The sequence below is a fragment of the Tachypleus tridentatus genome, chromosome 2 (genome assembly GCF_004210375.1).
Source record: "Tachypleus tridentatus isolate NWPU-2018 chromosome 2, ASM421037v1, whole genome shotgun sequence".
Lineage (NCBI taxonomy): Eukaryota > Metazoa > Arthropoda > Merostomata > Xiphosura > Limulidae > Tachypleus > Tachypleus tridentatus.
Window position 1 is genome coordinate 103935536 of NC_134826.1, and position 18984 is coordinate 103954519.

The following is an 18984-nucleotide window of genomic DNA, read 5'->3' on the forward strand; positions in this document are numbered from 1 at the left end:
AACTTGCTTATGTGCTATACGTTTATTATTTGAATTTATCGCCAACAAATTCAGACACCTACTGTAAAAGAATTCCAGCCCTATATACGCAAAACCCTGACAGTTACGCCAATATTATTTTTTTCTGTAATAAAGTTAGCTTTGATTACTAACTATATTAGTAAAATATTAACAAATTTGTAGTCTAGAATAATTATAAAGCATTAGAATCTAGAGTGGGAACTAGAGTTTTTAATTAATTTTTCTGTTAAAAACCTATCTTCTGTAAGTGGTCCATATTATAGCTTGTTGTAGTCCCTTGATGGGTCAATAGTAAGTTTACGAACTGAAAACATTAAAATTCAAGGTTAATTTCTTATAATGAATAGATTGCAGACTGCTCATTTTGTTACTGTGTGATAAGAAAATAACAGCTTCGTTTATATAAACATATCATGATTTAGATTTTGTTTATAATAACAAAGATATGAGTTTGGTTTTATTATAACAAAAACTATAGTTTAGATTTTGCTTATGAATAGAAATTATAGACGTGTTGAAAACTAGCGATTGAGAACATTGGGTAATGAATTGCGACTAATATCTAACCACGTCAGGCCTACAAAATTATGAATTAGCGTATTTTAAATACATTTTATATTTTCCATTAACCCTCTTTAAATATTTATTACAGTTACTAACAATCGTTCTAATTTATAATTATAGATAATTTGAGGAAACCTTTCGTGGCTGTGTTTTTAAGTGACGTTATATAAGTTCTTCCGACAACCTTGTTGAATCGTGCATAAAGTACCATAGTTCCATAATGCATCATTTTATCATTCGCTGTAGGATGGATGTGTTTGATGCGGCCTCTTCCTTCTCACTCATCAGTAGGTTTTTACTCCTTTACTTTTATATTAGTTGTTGTATCACATGTTTCAAGTTGTATGTTTATTTTACTTTCCTTCTAAAGGGATTTTTCATACTTTTTATTGTTTAAAGTTTGTGCTTCTTGGTTCTGTAGTTTGGTCGAGTTTATACCGAAAGATATCTCTACGGGCTTTGTGCTAATGATGGTGTGTCCAAATTGCTGAGGTGTTATTTAATCCACGTATAATTTTTCCGTTGACGCTTTCCACACATACACAATACTATGTTTATTTACTTAGCGTCCATTAATAAAATTTCGCATTGCCGTTTTCAGGTCTTTTCCATATTATGGGCTGATATCATCAATCGTACGTAATTACACATAAATTGCTGATATAGGTTTGCAAAGTCTTGCATTACACGCTACACTCCATTGCAGTAATAAGGTAATATACACAAATACATTTATTTTATTATTATTATGCCACTCGATTCCATGAAGGAACATTGGGCCGCAATCGCTTGCGGATTCGTTAACAGGCTGGTTTTTAAGTGAGCAGATTGTTAGCCTACTGCACAACCCCCAACCAGGAGGAGAAACCTGAGCCGTCCCTAATTTTGCAGTGTAAGACTAGAGGGAAGGCAGCTAGTCATCGCCACCCACCGCCAACTCTTGGGCTACTCTTGTACCAACGAATAGTGAGATTGACCGTCACATTATAACGCCCCCACGGCTGAAAGGGCGAGCATGTTTAGCGCGACTGGGATGCGAACCCGCGACCCTCGGATTACGAGTCGCACGCCTAACGCGCTCGGCCATGCCGGGCACATTTATTTTAGTACACATAAAACAAATCCCTTTTAAAAATAAATTTATAAATGTATCGGAAAAATTCTGTAATGCCTAGCACTAACGTGGCTGTTCTATTATGATTTATTTCAGTTAATGGTGAGAGGTACTTTTGATCTTATCCTAAATTGTTTATCAGGTCGGGTTTGTTTGTTTTTCGTTTTCCTTACAATTTGAGCGAGTTTTCAAGGAGTCTGAAGGGAATTTGTTGTACAGGTTACTTTATAGACTTTTGTGAGTGTTTCGGTAGATGTTCTATCTCTATGTTGGAAACTTTTAAGCATTTTATGACTGACCTTGTGTTTGGTGAAGCTCCTTGACCACTACTCGCCAGATACACAAGATACGCTATTATAAACTAGTTCCGAATTAAGACACTCTTAATATGTTTAATCCACGCAAGTTTTGAATCGTAAGTTAATCCTGAAAATTCTGTAGATGTGGCGACTGCGAGGAGTGTTCCACGTAGATGTCGAGGAGGATTTGTTCTGGTTTCATTAATTGATTTTGGAAATAATATTATCTGCGTAAATTTATGTGTGTTTATTTTGACCCTCCATTTGTCATGGAATCATTCTATTTCCTTTAACATTAGTTGTATGTAACTGGTTATACTAATACGTCTGTAGTTTTTAAGGTTATTCGCTGGTTTACCCTCCTTCGGTACCATAGGAATATCAATTTGTTTCCAAGCGGTCGATATATAGCCTGGTTTGATAGATACGTTGAGTAGTATTTATGTATGGTTGTAAAATCTCAGAGGATCATTTTTTTTTATTGGTATGTCCTATATTCTCTCCTGTTTTAGTGCTTTGAATATAAGTGTTTTTTTTTTTGTTATTTATGACTTCTGAAGTTGTGAGTATATGGTCGTATGTGGTCTGTAGTGCCAAGTGTTGGATGTTTAGAAAAATATTCATTTCTAGGTAATTATTTACTACGTTAAAAAGTGATTATTCGTGATTCGGTTGTCTAGTGTTTAAAAGGTATTTTTCTAGCTTTAAAAGTACTTCCTTTCTGTTTATTTGTGCTCTAATTTTAATATTTTATTTCATTTCTGATTTGGTTTCTTAGTGTACTAATCTAAGTTTTTGTTTGGTGACCTCTTTTTATCGTGTACTCCCTCCTTAGTTTCTTGTATTTTGTCTGTAACAGTTTGTGTGATTTCCATTTTGTGTAATTGTTGCAATTTTGTGTTTTTCGAATTATTTTTTCTGATGTGTTTATGAGGCTCTCCGAGATTCTTGAGTGTCTATATAACGTCACAGTGTAGTCTTAAATTTCATGCAAAGCTACTTGAGGGCTCTCTGCGCTAGCTGTCCCTAATTTAGCAGTGTAAACTTGGAGGGAAGACAGCTATTCAACATCATCCATCGCCAACTCTTGTGCTACTCTGCTACCAACAAACAGTGGGATTGAGCATCACATTGTAACACCACTATGTCCAAAAAGACTAGTATACTCGATGAAGTGGGTAAGAACCCGCTACATGCAGATTACGAATCAAGCGCTCTTACCACCAAGCTAACATGGAATGGTTCTTAACGTTATATCAGAGACGGAAAACGTTTCGATGACAGAAACAAAGTAGTTAGGGAATTGCAATAACCATCTACGTGTTAATCGGGCACAGTCTTGATGAATATTAAAAAAGTTGAATAAACAAATAATAAAAATTCGCGAAATATCTATGGAATAACTAAATAAAAAAAACCTTTCACGTCTTTAAATGATATAAATGATATAAAATTGAACACATGCATTTTTCTAACAGCATAAAATTAAAAAATTGTACAAAATAACAAAAAAAACGTTTCACATTCCTAAATGGTAAAGTTTAAAACAGTGCCCTTTTTCCCTAAACATTACAACAACGAAGAAACGTGCGTTCTATTGAACGATACGAAATGATAAAACGGGTATACAATCGTTTCGACTGCTCCCCAGTGGTACAGCGGGATGTCTGTGGACTTACAACGCTAGAAACAGTGTTTCGATAACTATGGGAGGCAGAGCACAGATAACCCAATGTGTAACTTTGTGCTTAACTGCTAACAAAGAAAGTGTTTCTACAATTACTTCTCAAATATCTGGCTACTTGTGTTCCATCTTGTTTCCAAGCTATTTATTTATCTTGCATTTTTCTTGACTGTCGTAGCTATTTGTTATATGGAGGCAACAGAACATTTCTGTCTTTGTTTATCAAATAATCACATACATACAAGAACTAAACAACAGAACATTTCTGTCTTTGTTTATCAAATAATCACATACATACAAGAACTAAACAACAGAACATTTCTGTCTTTGTTTATCAAATAATCACATACATACAAGAACTAAACAACAACATTTCTGTCTTTGTTTATCAAATAATCACATACATACAAGAACTAAACAACAGAACATTTCTGTCTTTGTTTATCAAATAATCACATACATACAAGAACTAAACAACAGAACATTTCTGTCTTTGTTTATCAAATAATCACATACATACAAGAACTAAACAACAGAACATTTCTGTCTTTGTTTATCAAATAATCACATACATACAAGAACTAAACAAAACTTCTTCACTCTAATTTTCATCAAAGGGACAACACACCATAATGGAGAATATTTTGTGGTACCTGCAAGAGTAATGTTCCACGTGTAATCAACGATTGCAATTCCGTTTTTCTCACTATCATCCCATATTTAAAACATCAGACGGGCAGAACGAAACCCAGGAACTGTTTAGTGAACGAGTGTTTTTGTTAAATTATGATCACGAACTTTGATAATCTGAAAGATCCCAAACGTTAGGCCCCTAGTGAGGATGTGTTTCGTTCATACCTAACCTATTTTCATGCAGTTCATGTTATGAAACTGGAATGTTGGTAAACATGTAATATTACTTTGAAAATATAGTAAGTGAAGACTGATACGTGAGCAAACGTAGGCATATTTATGTAAATATATATATGTATACATGCACATATGCGTGTGTGTATATGTATGTCTATGCATGCACTAAATGTACAACGCATGTATAAGTATTTCCTGTAAGCAAGTATAAATGTATTTTCCCATACCCTTCTTGACAAAAAACATGACTTCTCTTTCACGTTTAATATATGTATTGAAACCATGCGTTCATTATAAGATTATGCTTGAAATTCATTATTATTTTAACACCACATGGCCTAATGGTAAGAACACTCGACTTACAATCTGTGGCTAGCAGAATCAAAACTCGTCATCGGACATATTCGTCCATTCAGCTGTGAGGCGTTATAATGTAATGGTCAGTCCAATTATTCGTTGGTAAAGAGTTAGTGGTGGATCATGTTGACTAGCTACCTTCCCTTTAGCTATCACTTTCAAATTAGGGGCGAGTTGCACAGGCAACCCTCAAATAGCTTTACGTGAAATTAAATATATTTAATATTGTGGTGTTTATCAGAGTTAAATCAAGAAGTGGATCGAAGTAACCCTTCTCGACTTTTCCATTTATACTAGCAAACCTTAAACAGGCATCCGCCAAGGCAAGACTGGGGGGAAACATAGAGAAGTAGGAGGATTATCCGAGAAAATATACATATTAAAAATTGAATGTTCAAATTCATTATATGGTTATGTTGAACTTGGACCCTTACAAGATTCATTGAAAATCTAGTCTTTTATTGTTAAACTTTTCAATTACTATGTCAAACAAACCTTTATTGTTTAGCGCAAAGCTACTCAATGGGTTACCTATGGTCTTTCCATCGTGGAGAATCGAATCTTAGACTTTAACGTTGTAAGTCCGTATACTCACCGCTAATCCATCAGGGACTGTTGAAGAGAATGTGGTAGTTTGTTCCAAAAAATACCCTCTACTAAATTTGTATCAGTTTGCTATCGCAGGTTATGCCACAGTATAATTCTTTTTACTGCCGTGCATCTGGTGTTTAGTACCATATACCACAATATAGTTCCGTATACTGAAATATATTTGATATCACAGTATAATCCTGTTTATTGAAATATATATGTTGGATGTTTATCTGATGTTTAGTACTATATACCGCAATATAATCTGATATTTAACAAATATTAGGCAAAAAATGTTATCGCTAAATAAAAATGCTGTATAGAGCTGATAACTAAACCTTAAAAAAAGGAACCAAATTAATAAAGAGATGAAAATGAACACATCACCTTATCCAGCTGATGATTACATAGTAGACTAAACCGTCTCAACTTTACATGTCTATCGATAACATGGCGTTTGAACATAATCTTAGCTTTCATTATCATACCTTTTCTTTACTTAACCTTAAAACACTACTTTTGTAACTATTGTACAATAGAGTAATATTTTACAATTGGAAATTCTGGTTGTGTTTGATTTGCCAGTGAGGAATTCAGTAATGTGGGGCTTTTATGTTCCATGTGAAGTCCAGACAGCTTATTCTGCCATCTGATCATCAGCTGGATCAAGCGATGTGCCATTTTCATCCATGTTTTGGTATAGAGTGTATTCTATTGCCTAATAATTTTTCTTAGAACAATAGTAAAATAGATAGTCAAAGATCGTAAAGACTGTTTTGCCCTATCAAATGATGATAAAATTATAGTTACTGCTAGAACTAGGCAGGCGCTAAAATATATATATGTAAAAACGGCTGGGGGTTGAGAAAATTTTTATGTAGAGGAGTGAATAACATTTCGACCATCTTCGGTCATCGTCAGGTTCACAGAGAAAGAAAGAGGTAACTGACCGATAGCTGACGATGACAGAAGAAGGTCGAAACGTTGTTCGCTCCTTTACATAAAAATTTTCACAACCCAAACTAAGCTATTTTTACATATATACTTTTGTCTACAAGTGGGTTTTCTCGTCATCACTGATTAGGAAGGCGCTAGGCCTCTTCAAGAAAGATGAAGACGAAGGAAAATGCTTTATATGTAATATAGGGGTTGGCTCCCTAAAGACACTGATTGTAATGTATGAAAAACATTGAGTTTTCTACATATTACAGTCATCTAATTTTCATCTATTATTGGCTGGTAATTCCTGTACTCAAGCTTTTTAACGAAACAATTTCGGTAGCTTCAAGGTATGATAACATCGGTTACACTAAAATCATAGTTTTTGTTGTTGTTTTGTTTTTTACTTTTGCATACAATAATAATAAAATAGGTAATCATGTTATAAATTTTAACGTAGGGATTTCATTTTCCATGTAAAGACAAGACGGTTTACTCTGCCATGTGATCATTAGCCCAATCAAGCGTTATGTTCACGTCCATCCCTATCTCGTTTGGTTCTATTCTTCAAGTTCAGTAGCCAGCTCTATATAACTTTTCTTATTCAGAGATAAATGTTTCCTAATACTTGTTGGTTTACTTTTTGTATCAGATGGTGTACGTGGGATACTAGGTTATGGAGTAAATTTAAAGCTTTGTAAATTTTACACAGAATAATAATAAAATGGATAATCAAAGATAATGAGGCTTGTTTTGCTCTATCAAATGATTATAAAATTATAGTTACTGCTAGAACCAGGCAGGCTCTAGGCCTGTAGAAGAACGATGATGATGAACTAAAAATAAGAAATCTCTGTTTTTGGCTCTTCGTCTGTTTTCGACTTTGAGGCGCTCTGAATAGCATATACGCTGAAGATAGAGCGACTATGCCAAGTGTTTCTTCATGTATGGTTTCAGATGACTTGTAGATATAGTGTTTTTGTTCCTTCACTTCATACTTAATATAGGGTTGACTGTCAAAAGACACTGATTTATAGTGTACAAAGCATTGAGTATTCTACATGTTACTGTTATCTAATTAGCATTTATTATTAGCTAGTAATTATTGTTTCACCCTGTACTTGAGCATTTTAAAGTCGCACCAGGTTTCTGTAAGAAAACTAGCTTTAAGTAGCAATAGCGTCGGTGAAACTAGAATTATGATTTTTTTCTTATTTAAATCTTGCATATAATGATAATAAAATACGTAGTCAAATTATAAGTTTAACTATAATGAAGCCATTTATAAATAGCGCCCAAAATGACATTGTTCTTTGCCATTCTTGTTAATTCCGTTAAAAAGTCATCAGTTACTTCACTGTATTTTGTAAAACCACTAAATGTTTACCTATTTACTTCATGTACGAAAAATACAAGTTTCTATGAATCATCTTTTTAAGGTTACTATAGACCTATAGAAACTTTAGAACACTTAAGTGTAGTTGATCCAAATTGGTGAAATTGATTTTATTAAGCTGTACGTTTCACGTGGAAGTGCTTTCTGTTTGTTTCGATTAAACTTCTGTCCAATTTTCGTTAAACTGTAAATACTTTTTCCCGTTGTTCCGTTTTTTAACTTTGAAATTAGTTTCCTGTCTTAGCAGGTAAATTCCATTTCCTTTAGAGTTAATACCGAAATTAAAACGGTATAACAAATGTTAACCATAGAGGAAAGCTGCAATTTTATTTGTAAATATTTTCTCTTTCTCTGACGGTCCCCCGCTAGTACAGCGGTATGTCTCCGGATATACAACGCTAAAATCAGCGGTTCGATTCCCCTCGGTGGGCTGAGCAGATAACCCTTTGTGGCTTTGCTATACGAAAAACACACACACACTTTCTCTGAGGATAACGATTTCTTTGTATGTAGGTTATAGATTTCAAACTATTACACCCGTGACATTTAAAATGATTGCGAAGCAAAATGAGGTCTATAAAAACGGTAATTATTCACTAGTTTAACTTGGAGGAGTGGTGTAGAACGAGTGAAACACGGATACGCAGACCATATTTAAATGTTAATGTGTACTGCTCTGGTATATTAATGTAAAGAAATTAGATATCATGTTTTATTTAAAGCATGAGTTAAAAAGAGGACAGAATCAATGCTTTTCGTATAAAACGTTTATATTTGTAGGAGGATTAAGGTTGTGTTGTAAATCATATGCACGTTCTGGTTCAGCGTTAATCAGTTTCGTCTGTAGTTTAAACCGAAGTAGACAACCTCAGTTATCAAACTTCTTTTAGAACAAACTAAATCAACATATTTCATTAAAGCTATATATATATACATCTGTATTTCTGCTTCTGTGTAGTGATTTTTGTGGAGATTGATTTTGATTCACGTCACTCATGTCGACGTTAGTAGTTTGAAACATTGGGATTACTTTTAAACCTCCAAATGTTCAGTTTAGCCATGAATCCGTACGATACAACCAGCTGTCAGCAGGTAAAATCATTGAATAAGAAGCTTCATTCTATTTGTTTATTTTGTTTTGAAATAGAAATTTTGCCAATATCTGAAGAACAGTGTGTAGACGTTATATTCAGAATGCTTAAATACAGTTCTGTGAATCTGTATACCACTATCTAGATATTTTTATCATATTAATGTAGTTTCTTTCACATCTTGTTCACGATACTTGTTAATCGCGATTTATTTATTTTCAAGTGACTTCGATTCAGTTTCATCGCATTCGAGGTTTTTTTATTTTTTCTTTAACAATAAGGATTTTGTATCTAATTGAAATTCCGACAATGCATTTTACTCAAATTAACATCGTTCAGGAAATATATAATGATGAATATTTTAGAAAATGTTCTAACTTGTATGTTTGCGATAAATTGGTCATAATTATGTACGTAAACAGTGTAGAATAATCCAAGGTTCCAGGTCTTTTGCCGCCCTTATTAACTCCAAATGAAAACATTAAATTGCTCATTTGAGCTATATTATTATTATAGTTATTTGTTCACCTTGTGCATATAATGAGCTAAATGGAACTCTGTAGCTGAGGCCAAACTGTGCGTAATTATCATCTACGGACAACAGAGAGGACAATTAACTAGTCAGCTGAAGGAAGTGCCTACTGTTAATCAAACAGCGAGGTCGACTATCTCTTTTATAATGACTCTACAGCTGAAAGGGCGAAGCATAAGTAGTATAACCACTTTTTGAACATGAAATCCTCGGATTTCTAACCCGTTACGTTAACTGCTAGGCAAACATTCAGTCCATCAGCTATACTAAACGTATATAGTTCAATTTAACATTTCTTGTGTTCCTAAAACTGATGCTGTCGTCGGCGATAGATATGATGGACATCATATGGTTGAAATGCTATTATACATTTTTCTTCTTCATGAAAAACCCTAAGAGACTGAATAAATAATATAGTATTAAAAATTAAAGATCATAATACTAACGTTTTATGACAAGTATAATTAATTGTAATTATGCTTCCCTAGATTAGATGAGGCATTCACACCATAAATGTACATGTAGCAAACGGCATAAACAGTGGTTCGACCGCCAACTACCCTGTGTGTATCCTGATGAACTCTGTACTGAGCGAAGCGTGGCGTAAACAATGAATATGGCAGACATAGTATGGTTAAAATATTATTACACATTCTTATTCTCGTTTAAAACCCTAAAAAACTGAATAAATCATGTAGTAAAAAAAGTATATTAGGCCTTAAAGATGCAGGGTTAAAAGAGAAATTAAAGATGTAATGCAGACTTATGTTTTAAACTACCGGAATACTCTTATATGAAGTGGCATAAAGTAACAAATATAGGGTTAGTGAGCACGATTAGCTAGAAATTCTGCGACAGTAAGTAATTCAGATGATAATTTATATGTTTATTTATTGAATTCCGCACAAAGCTTCTCGAGGGCTTTCTGCTCTAGTTGTCCCTAATTCAGAAGTGATAGACTAGAGGGGAGAAAGTCAACACCACTCATCGCCAGCTGTTGGGCTACTCTTCACCAACGAAAAGGTGGATTTACCGTAATATTATAACGCCTTCAAGGCTGAAAGGGCGAGCATGTTCGATGAAAAGATTCGAACCCGCGACTCGTATATTTCGAATCAGGCACCCTAACAATAAAGTCCAATTCAGATGACAAATATAGTTTCCTTTATTTTATTTTTTTTGTGTGTATATTAAAAGGTTTATTATTACTCACACAATACATACAAATACAACACTTTCTTGATTATTGAAAACAAACTATGATTATTAGATAAAGCATTTATTATATAAAAAATATAGTTCGAAATATAGTTCAGTGTAGATGTAGGAAACAAATGAAACTTGTGTTTACACCGGTGAAGTTTGGGTTTGTTCAAAATTAAGCACAAAGCTGCAGAATGGGCTATCTGTGCTCTGCCCACGACGGATATCGAACCCCGGTTTTTAGTGGTGTGAGTCAATAAACAAAATGCTAACTATTCACCTAGGTAACTAGACAAATAGCTAAGATCACATTTATATATATATATACATTCCAAGTGGAGCATTCTTAATTTATAAATACCAGTAAAGATATTTAGGCTGCGTATGTCTTCCTTCCCAACTTAGAATTTGATTAATTCTGTTGAGCAAGAAACGTAAGACATTATAGTTGCGCTTTAAACATTTTGTTTAGATTGTGGGATGTGGTTGTTCCTAACATGTTTAAAACGCTGAAAAGAACAAAGTCAGAGAATAAGTGTAACTGAGGTTAGAAAGTATTTCACAAAATTCTTCAACAAAAGGTTAATTAATTACAAGTACACGGTGGCTGTTCATTCCTGAAACTTGTAGAGCGTTCTGTGTCATGACACAAGTTTGTTTATAATGTTCCTCCAAAGCTGAACAAGGATTATCTGCATTAATCGTTCCTAATTTTAATCTGATGAACTAGAAGGAAAGCTGCTAGTCAAAAACTCTCACCCCTAACTGTTGAGATACTGTTATAATGCACCTACCACCCCAAAGTGCAGAGTGCGATTTTTATACGACAACGGGACGCAAATCGGAGCCATATATCACCACACTAACCAGCTGGTTATGCTCTATCCATCACATAACACTCGTATTTCCTATGAGGATGAGACCTACTGCTGTATATATTTCATTCTTCCGAAAATCACTTTATTAATTAACATTCACTCTTTCCACTATAATACTATGACAATATCTCCTGGCGTTAATTCTTCGTAAAACGTAAAAATAAATGATGTATCAGGATAGGTTCGTTGTTGGTAGAAACAACTCGTTACACTATGCTGTTTTTAGTCTGATAATTTAATTAAGTTGATTGTTGAGCGCGTCCTTGTTAGCTTACTCATCGTAACCATGTCAAAAAGAGATATGGAATCAGGAAAATGTGTAAATATGTTACTTTCTGTAATAAAGTTCTGAGTTTTGGATGTGAAATAGATGTAAATGAAATGTACATTTGTTTGTTGTGTTTTTGCGTTTATAAACAAAGGTTCCATTACGGAGTTTAACCATCGAGTTTTAGCGTTATCAATACATCCGATCACTTATTCTAACAAAATATATTTAGCTTCTTCAGGTAATAAGTAATAAATAGTATTGATCCAGATGGCGCTGTTGAGGATGATATTGCTACAAAATGCCGCCCACGGTATTTGTCATAATGTGATGTTATGAGCGATTATTCTATTTCTGTAAAAAGAAAAAACATTAAAGTTAGACACTGAAGTATATTTGGAATTAGGTTTTGGAATTGTTCTTATCAGCATCTCCAGAAGGAACCTAAACATCAACTTGTTGGGGATCGTCTTGCTTCTTCCAAAAGTTATTAATAGATAAAGTTGGTGTTTTTTTTCTTCTATCTAGTGATTTATTAAGCTCTGTTTGAGAAGACTAGCTTCTTTTAGTAAATGACTTTTGTTAAAACGTAAGACTTTAAATATTACTCGTTTCCTTCACGTTATCTCTCGTACACTTTACCTGTTACAAAGGCAGAGCCACACGTGTAACGTGCTGAGTTAAATTTACTTAACTTGAAGCTGAAATAACAATTTCCTCTTTTTTTTGGAATTTAATAAGTTATGACATCCACATTGGACACCTTTATATTTGCAACATCTAGTAGGTGTTAGATATTTTATTTGTTTCTGAGTACAATAACTGATAACTGTAATGTAAGAGAGAACCCATACTTTAGAACAAGAGCAGCACACAGAAGAATGTGTCACTTATTAATACTGTAATAGAAACCACTAACTCAGATTGTAGTGGTTCATAGGTGAAAAAATAGAAGATTACAGTACATGTCACATTAAATATTAGAGCTTGTGTCAACTTGTTATTGTGATTTTTAATTAATATTAATCAAATCAATGATTATGAAACGCTTTCTAATCGAATATTTTCTACCTTACAGATAGAAGATGCAATGCTTATGTTTGACAAACAAACCAATCGGCATCGAGGTAAGAATTTCCTTACAACTATTGCGGCTATTTAGGTTATTTGTCAGTTTGTTCAATGCTTCTTCTACAACTATTAGAGCCTACAAATTTCCCTGGGTTGTATGGAGATATATAATATGGCTCGTTTTGGAAATTGACAAATCATCTCCCACATTTACAAACAGGTTTAAATGGATGTGTTCAACATATATACAAAATACAACTCATTCAAACTATTTTAAACAGGTACGTTCTTCTAAAATGTAACTATAGAGAACAAAAAGTGTATTGAACTAAAAATAACACATTATCTGTAATATTCAATATCAAACCACATGGTATCGCGTCATTTGGCCAAAACAACCTACTGCAGCACACATTGTGTGTTATAAACAGGAGTGATAGTTTAGCGATATTCCACCTTCTGTATCTCGGACAGTGGTAATACAAAGTACTGGACTCTTACTACACATACAAAATTTCAAAGTAATTCATTCGGAAATAACTGAGTTAAAACATTTTCTATTTTGATTGAATTTCTTCCATTTTTCTTTTCTTTTTCTTCGGGCCTTTATTTGATAGAAAAACATACTTAACTTTAATGATTTTTTTTTCAAATTTAGTACACTGATAGACCTCTTTAACCTACATCTAGAAGTATCGTTTGGTGTAAGTATAAACAACATGTAAAAAGTTATTCAATAGGGCTTTTACAGTAAGTCAGAACAATTAATAAACTTAATGCTATAATGTATCGCTTAAGCTGGCGAAACAAAAATAAGATAACATTTTTTGGCCTGTAATAAAAAAGACGAAAATCATGTTTGGCAGCTGTCGCATCTTTTGTTATCATTGAAGAGTTTCAAAGTGTATACCAGTCTGTTGAAATATCTTATGGTTTAACAAACATGCGTCCATATCAGAAATAATCATAACAATTATTATGTACAGTACACTCTTATTATAACGACATTGCTAATAACCCTTTCTCAGATATAATGCTATGACACCTTGGTTTACAAGAGTTTAATAAAAGCTTAATATCAGCTGCTGCTTAGCACATTGCCACGTGGGTTCTGAGGTTAAACACATTACACTCTCTCACAAAATAAAGGGACAAAAGCGGGAAGTCCTGATTACACAGCCCAGAAACGTGAATATCAAATTCAAACCAGTCTGTTAACAAGTTTATTCCGGGCAGTTCTGTATGACATGTGTGAAACTTTGCACATTCACTGCTGAACATCCAAAGTCAGCAAAGGTGAATTTGATATTGGGAATTAAAATGAAAAAGGAATTTGGAAGTGTGATTCGATTGTCAATATAGCAAGAAAGTGTCATCGATATGTCCATTGTAAAGAATAGATTTACAGTCACATGGGCAGATTCCTAGCCATGTGTAGTATAGAAAACTGTTTATTGTCTTTGAACCCAGCGGGGGTTCCATTTATTTAGTCATAACTGACTTAATTAAAGAGGATATGGTTTAACTTTTACCTGTAATTAAGCACAAAGCAACGCAATGGGCTATCTGTGCTCTGCCCATCACGAGCAACCAAATCCGATTACTAACATTGTAAGTTTACAGGCACTGGGGGCGTTTAACTATGTGGAGAGGGCAAAAAGTTCTGAGAATTGTGTACGGGTGAAACCAAGATATTGCTCAATGACAGTTATTTTATTGAATTGGTTGCTTTAGTAGTCTGTTCAGTGTGTAATTGTTCAGCACGAGTGCTTTCGTGACTAGTAGCTTATAACAATTCCACATCTGTATTGCTCGCCGGTTCATATGGCTCTCGATGGAAGCGTTATAATAAAGCTGTACTGTGCTCGTTTATAATAAATTAAATATAACACCTCTCGAGCGTATGATACGCGGTTGTACCTGTGGCTTGTGTCATGTTCTTGAATGATAGTTGAAAAGTATTGAACTATTATTTGCTCTCATATTTAACAATTGTAAAATACTATAATTTTTGTGTTTGCGTTTGAGTTGCATATTACACCGAGAAAACAAGGATAGACCTTTATTTTGGGGCTCCTTTATTAAAAATGGCCTTGTTTTCATAAACTGTGAATTTCATTATGTTTGATTAGCGTCTTGCCAGAAGACTAGTCTAATTTTATTCAAGTATATTTTTCTTTTTTACTTAAAATCACGTGAAAGAAAAAAAAAAGAACATCAATTATTGATTATTACTGTAAATTGTCACGAGATATATAACCCAATACAAGCCTTGCGTTCTTCACTCTGCTGGAATTATACACCATACATTTTATACACGTATGTGAACCGCACGCGATAATCGTGTGCTCTAAAATACTTCCTCGATACTAATTGGAGGGAAAGTAATTGCACTGAATATATACTATGTACGTTCTACACGAATGCCTTTACGAATGATTAATTTTCAAGAGTGCAAGATTTATCCTCACAGTCTGCTCAGTCTCTAAATACCTAAATAATGGAAACATATATACTCTTCAAAAAAAGAAACGCAAAAGGCAAAATATGAGACAAATTGTTAACAAGTTTATTCCGGGCAGTTCTGTATGACATGTGTGAAACTTTGCACATTCACTGCTGAACATCCAAAGTCAGCAAAGGCGAAGTCCACGCTCACTAGTTGAAGTTTAACGTCACTCAACGTCAATAACGAGTATGCCCCCCGTGAGCATCAATAACTGCTTGGCATCTCCTGCCCATGGAAGCGATGAGATGACGAATCACATCCTGTGGAATGGCTGTCCACTCAGCCTGCAAAGCTGCTGCAAGCTGAGGTAGAGTCTGCAATTGAGGTTGTCGCCGTCGCAAACGTCGGTCCAACTCGTCCCAAAGATGTTCGATGGGGTTTAAATCTGGTGATCTGGAGGGCCAGGGAAGAACGTTGATGTTGTGGTGTCTCAAGAAGACAGTGTTGAGTCGGGCTGTGTGAGGATGAGCATTGTCATGTTGAAAAATGTCGTTGACGTTCACCATGATGGGTTGCACATGGGGCCTAAGAATCTCGTAGACGGTTGCGTACGGTCTGATCGGAAATCCTACGCAGCCCTGGTATGGTTGAGGCAGTAGACGTCGCAGTGGTGGTCCTATCCCGAAGGTGACGTAACCGGATGTTGCGATCTTATGCGGGCGTGGTCACACGATGTCTGCCAGATCGTGGACGGTCACGAGTTGATCTATGTTGTTGGTGACGATTTCATAGCCTTGTGATGGTGCTTGGGTGGACATTCACAGCTCTGGCAACATCTGATCGAGATTCGCCTGCTTCCAAGCGACCAATGGCGTTGTTGCGTTGTGCTTCAGTCAGTCTTGGCGTAACTGTATTGCGTGTCGGTGGCTTAACACTGAGCTATGGAAACCGAGATCCCGTCACTTTTATAGGGATTTTGCACATGTTGCACTTGCAAAACATGCAGATTTCTCAAACAAATTTATTGGACACGAATGCGTTTTGGCGAAAAATCCGATGTTTTCCTCCGTTTTCAAAGTGCACAACTTTTATTGTCATTTTGGTCTGACAATCAGTGCCTTAACACGTGTAACATCACATACTCTGAGCTTATAACGCTATTACATATATTTCTCTTTAAAATAACAAAAATATCCCTTTTGCGTTTCTTTTTTTGAAGAGTATATTTTACACACAAACAAATTATTAGGCCTACACAAACTACTTTGACGGAAAGGTATAATAGACAATTAATACATTCGAGCTGTAATTTATTAAAACAAGTCTGAATAAAATGAACCCCGCTGTTACACGTGTGATGTTGCATTTATATCTATAGAAGGTTTTTCTGACAATGATGTTTTATCAAATCATGATAAAATAACATAACTAGATCAATCTTAGGACATTAATAAGAAGCTTAAATTTGTTTGTCTATTAGAGTAGTTGTTGATGGATTGTAGTAAATAGTTATGACGCAACTATAGGGAATAGTCACTAATCAACTGTTAGGAATAGTTAGTAATCAAGTAACTGCAGAGAATAGTTGCTAAGCAAAGGTTGGGTTTCGTTTGACACTTTAAATGAGACTTAAAGGCAAATAGCGTGAGAATTAAAAAAGGAAAAGACTGCTGCAGGTCACCTCACGTGCTCGAGCGCTGTGTACGCAAAGCACTAATGCGTGTTTTTCCTAATGATAATATAAATCATCCTTAATGTAAGGCTGTAGTCATCACTGTACTGGAAATGCCGTAGAAGCAGTTTAAAGCTCGGCTGGAGAAAGCGAATTACAGGGGCTTACTTAATTAATCGGTACATCTACCTGGAATCCTGTATAGACTTGAACATAGCAGTCGGTTATATCTGTATACAATCATTATATAACAACACTTTACATTGTCATACGTATGGCGATACTCGCATATTTTAATCAGTACGGTTATACTTGACAAGCAGGAAGATGGTAAAGGTTTGGTTTGAATTTCGCGCGAAGCTACTCGAGGGCTATCTGCGTTAGGCGTTCCTAAGTTAGCATGTAAAACTAGACAGAACTTTTGGGCTACTCTTTTACCAATGAATAGTGGGATTGACCGTAACATTATAACGCCTCCACGGTTGAAAGAGCTAGCATGTTTGGTGCGACGGAGAATCGAATCCGCGACCCTCAGATTGCAAGTCAAGTGCCTTAACCACCTGGCCATGCCGGGCCGATTGTAAAGTAAGAGTAGAAATATTTCTAAGATGTGCTACAGTTTTTATATTTTTAATCAAATCCTAATGGCTGTTGTGAATAATAAAAACTGTCTAACTTACGGGCCCGGCATGGCCAAGCGTATTAAGGCGTGCGACTCGTAATCTGAGGGTCGCGGGTTCGTATCCCCGTCGCGCCAAACATACTCGCCCTTTCAGCCGTGGGACGTTATAATGTTAGGTCAATCCCACTATTCGGTGGTAAAAGAGTAGCCCAAGAGTTGGCGGTGGGTGGTGATGACTAGTTGCCTTCCTTCTAGTCTTACACTGCTAAATTAGGGACGGCTAGCACAGATAGCCCTCAAGTAGCTTTGTGCGAAATTCAAAACAAAAAAGTCTAACTAACGCGACATCTATGATATTTTACGCAAAACATAAGATTAAGAAAAGTCCCTGTTCATAAATGGGCCCGGCATGGCCAAGCGTGTTAAGGCGTGCGACACGTAATCGGAGGGTCGCGGGTTCGCATCCCAGTCGCGCCAAACATGCTCGCACTTTCAGCCGTGGGGGCGTTATAATGTGACGGTCAATCCCACTATTCGTTGATAAAAGAGTAGCCCAAGAGTTGGCGGTGGGTGGTGATGACTAGCTGCCTTCCTTCTAGTCTTACACTGCTAAATTAGGGACGGCTAGCACAGATAGCCCTCGAGTAGCTTTTTGCGAAATTCCGAAAACAAACAAAAAACAATGTTCATAAATGTTATTCCAAGTTGAGCTAGATTGTAAATGTCATGTCTTAGATCTTTTCCTTAAATGTTTATTATCTTTCTCTTGGTTGTTTTAAACGTTAACAGTAATTATGTGTTACTTACAAAGTCTTAAACTATCAACAGCATTAAACATTATTAAATAGCGAGTAGTTATTAACCAGCGGTATTGAATGAAAAGAACTGTATAAAGTAAGTTAGTCAGTGTTTTTTGCTTGCACTGATAAAGTATCAACTGTAATCAACAGAGTTATTGTTCGTTACCTATACGGTTAAAATACCGCAAGACCAAACACTTTTTGTTACTTGTAAAACTAAGGTATCACCGGTAATAAACACAGCTATTGTTTGCAACGTGTACAGATAAAGCATCAACGGCAGTAAACACAGTAATTGTTTAATTATATAGATAAAATACTAATGACAGTAAACATAATCATTCTTTTTATTTATGTAACTAAAATATCAAAAGAGCAAATTACTTAATCATTATTCTGATAAGACATCATCTTGAGCTAATAACCAAGAAACCATTTCGGTCATTGCGATTCCCCCGGCATATATAAGTTTAGTGTAATATATAACGTGCTGTGAACACTGCAGATATTTGATGTATTTGATACTCTCCTTCAAGACCTGAGAAAATTTCTTCTTTAATCTC

The 18984-nt window shown here is 35.1% G+C and overlaps 1 protein-coding gene across 7 annotated transcripts in view; it reads left to right on the top strand.

Annotated features, from left to right (window-relative positions):
* Nucleotides 1-18984, top strand: part of LOC143244737 (RNA-binding protein Musashi homolog Rbp6-like) — a 189039-nt gene that overhangs the window by 92352 nt on the left and 77703 nt on the right. For all 7 annotated transcript variants that reach the window (XM_076489934.1, XM_076489935.1, XM_076489936.1 and 4 more), the window contains one exon: nt 12886-12934. In XM_076489934.1, coding sequence (XP_076346049.1) covers nt 12886-12934 — 49 coding nt within the window. The remainder of the gene's footprint in view (nt 1-12885; nt 12935-18984) is intronic.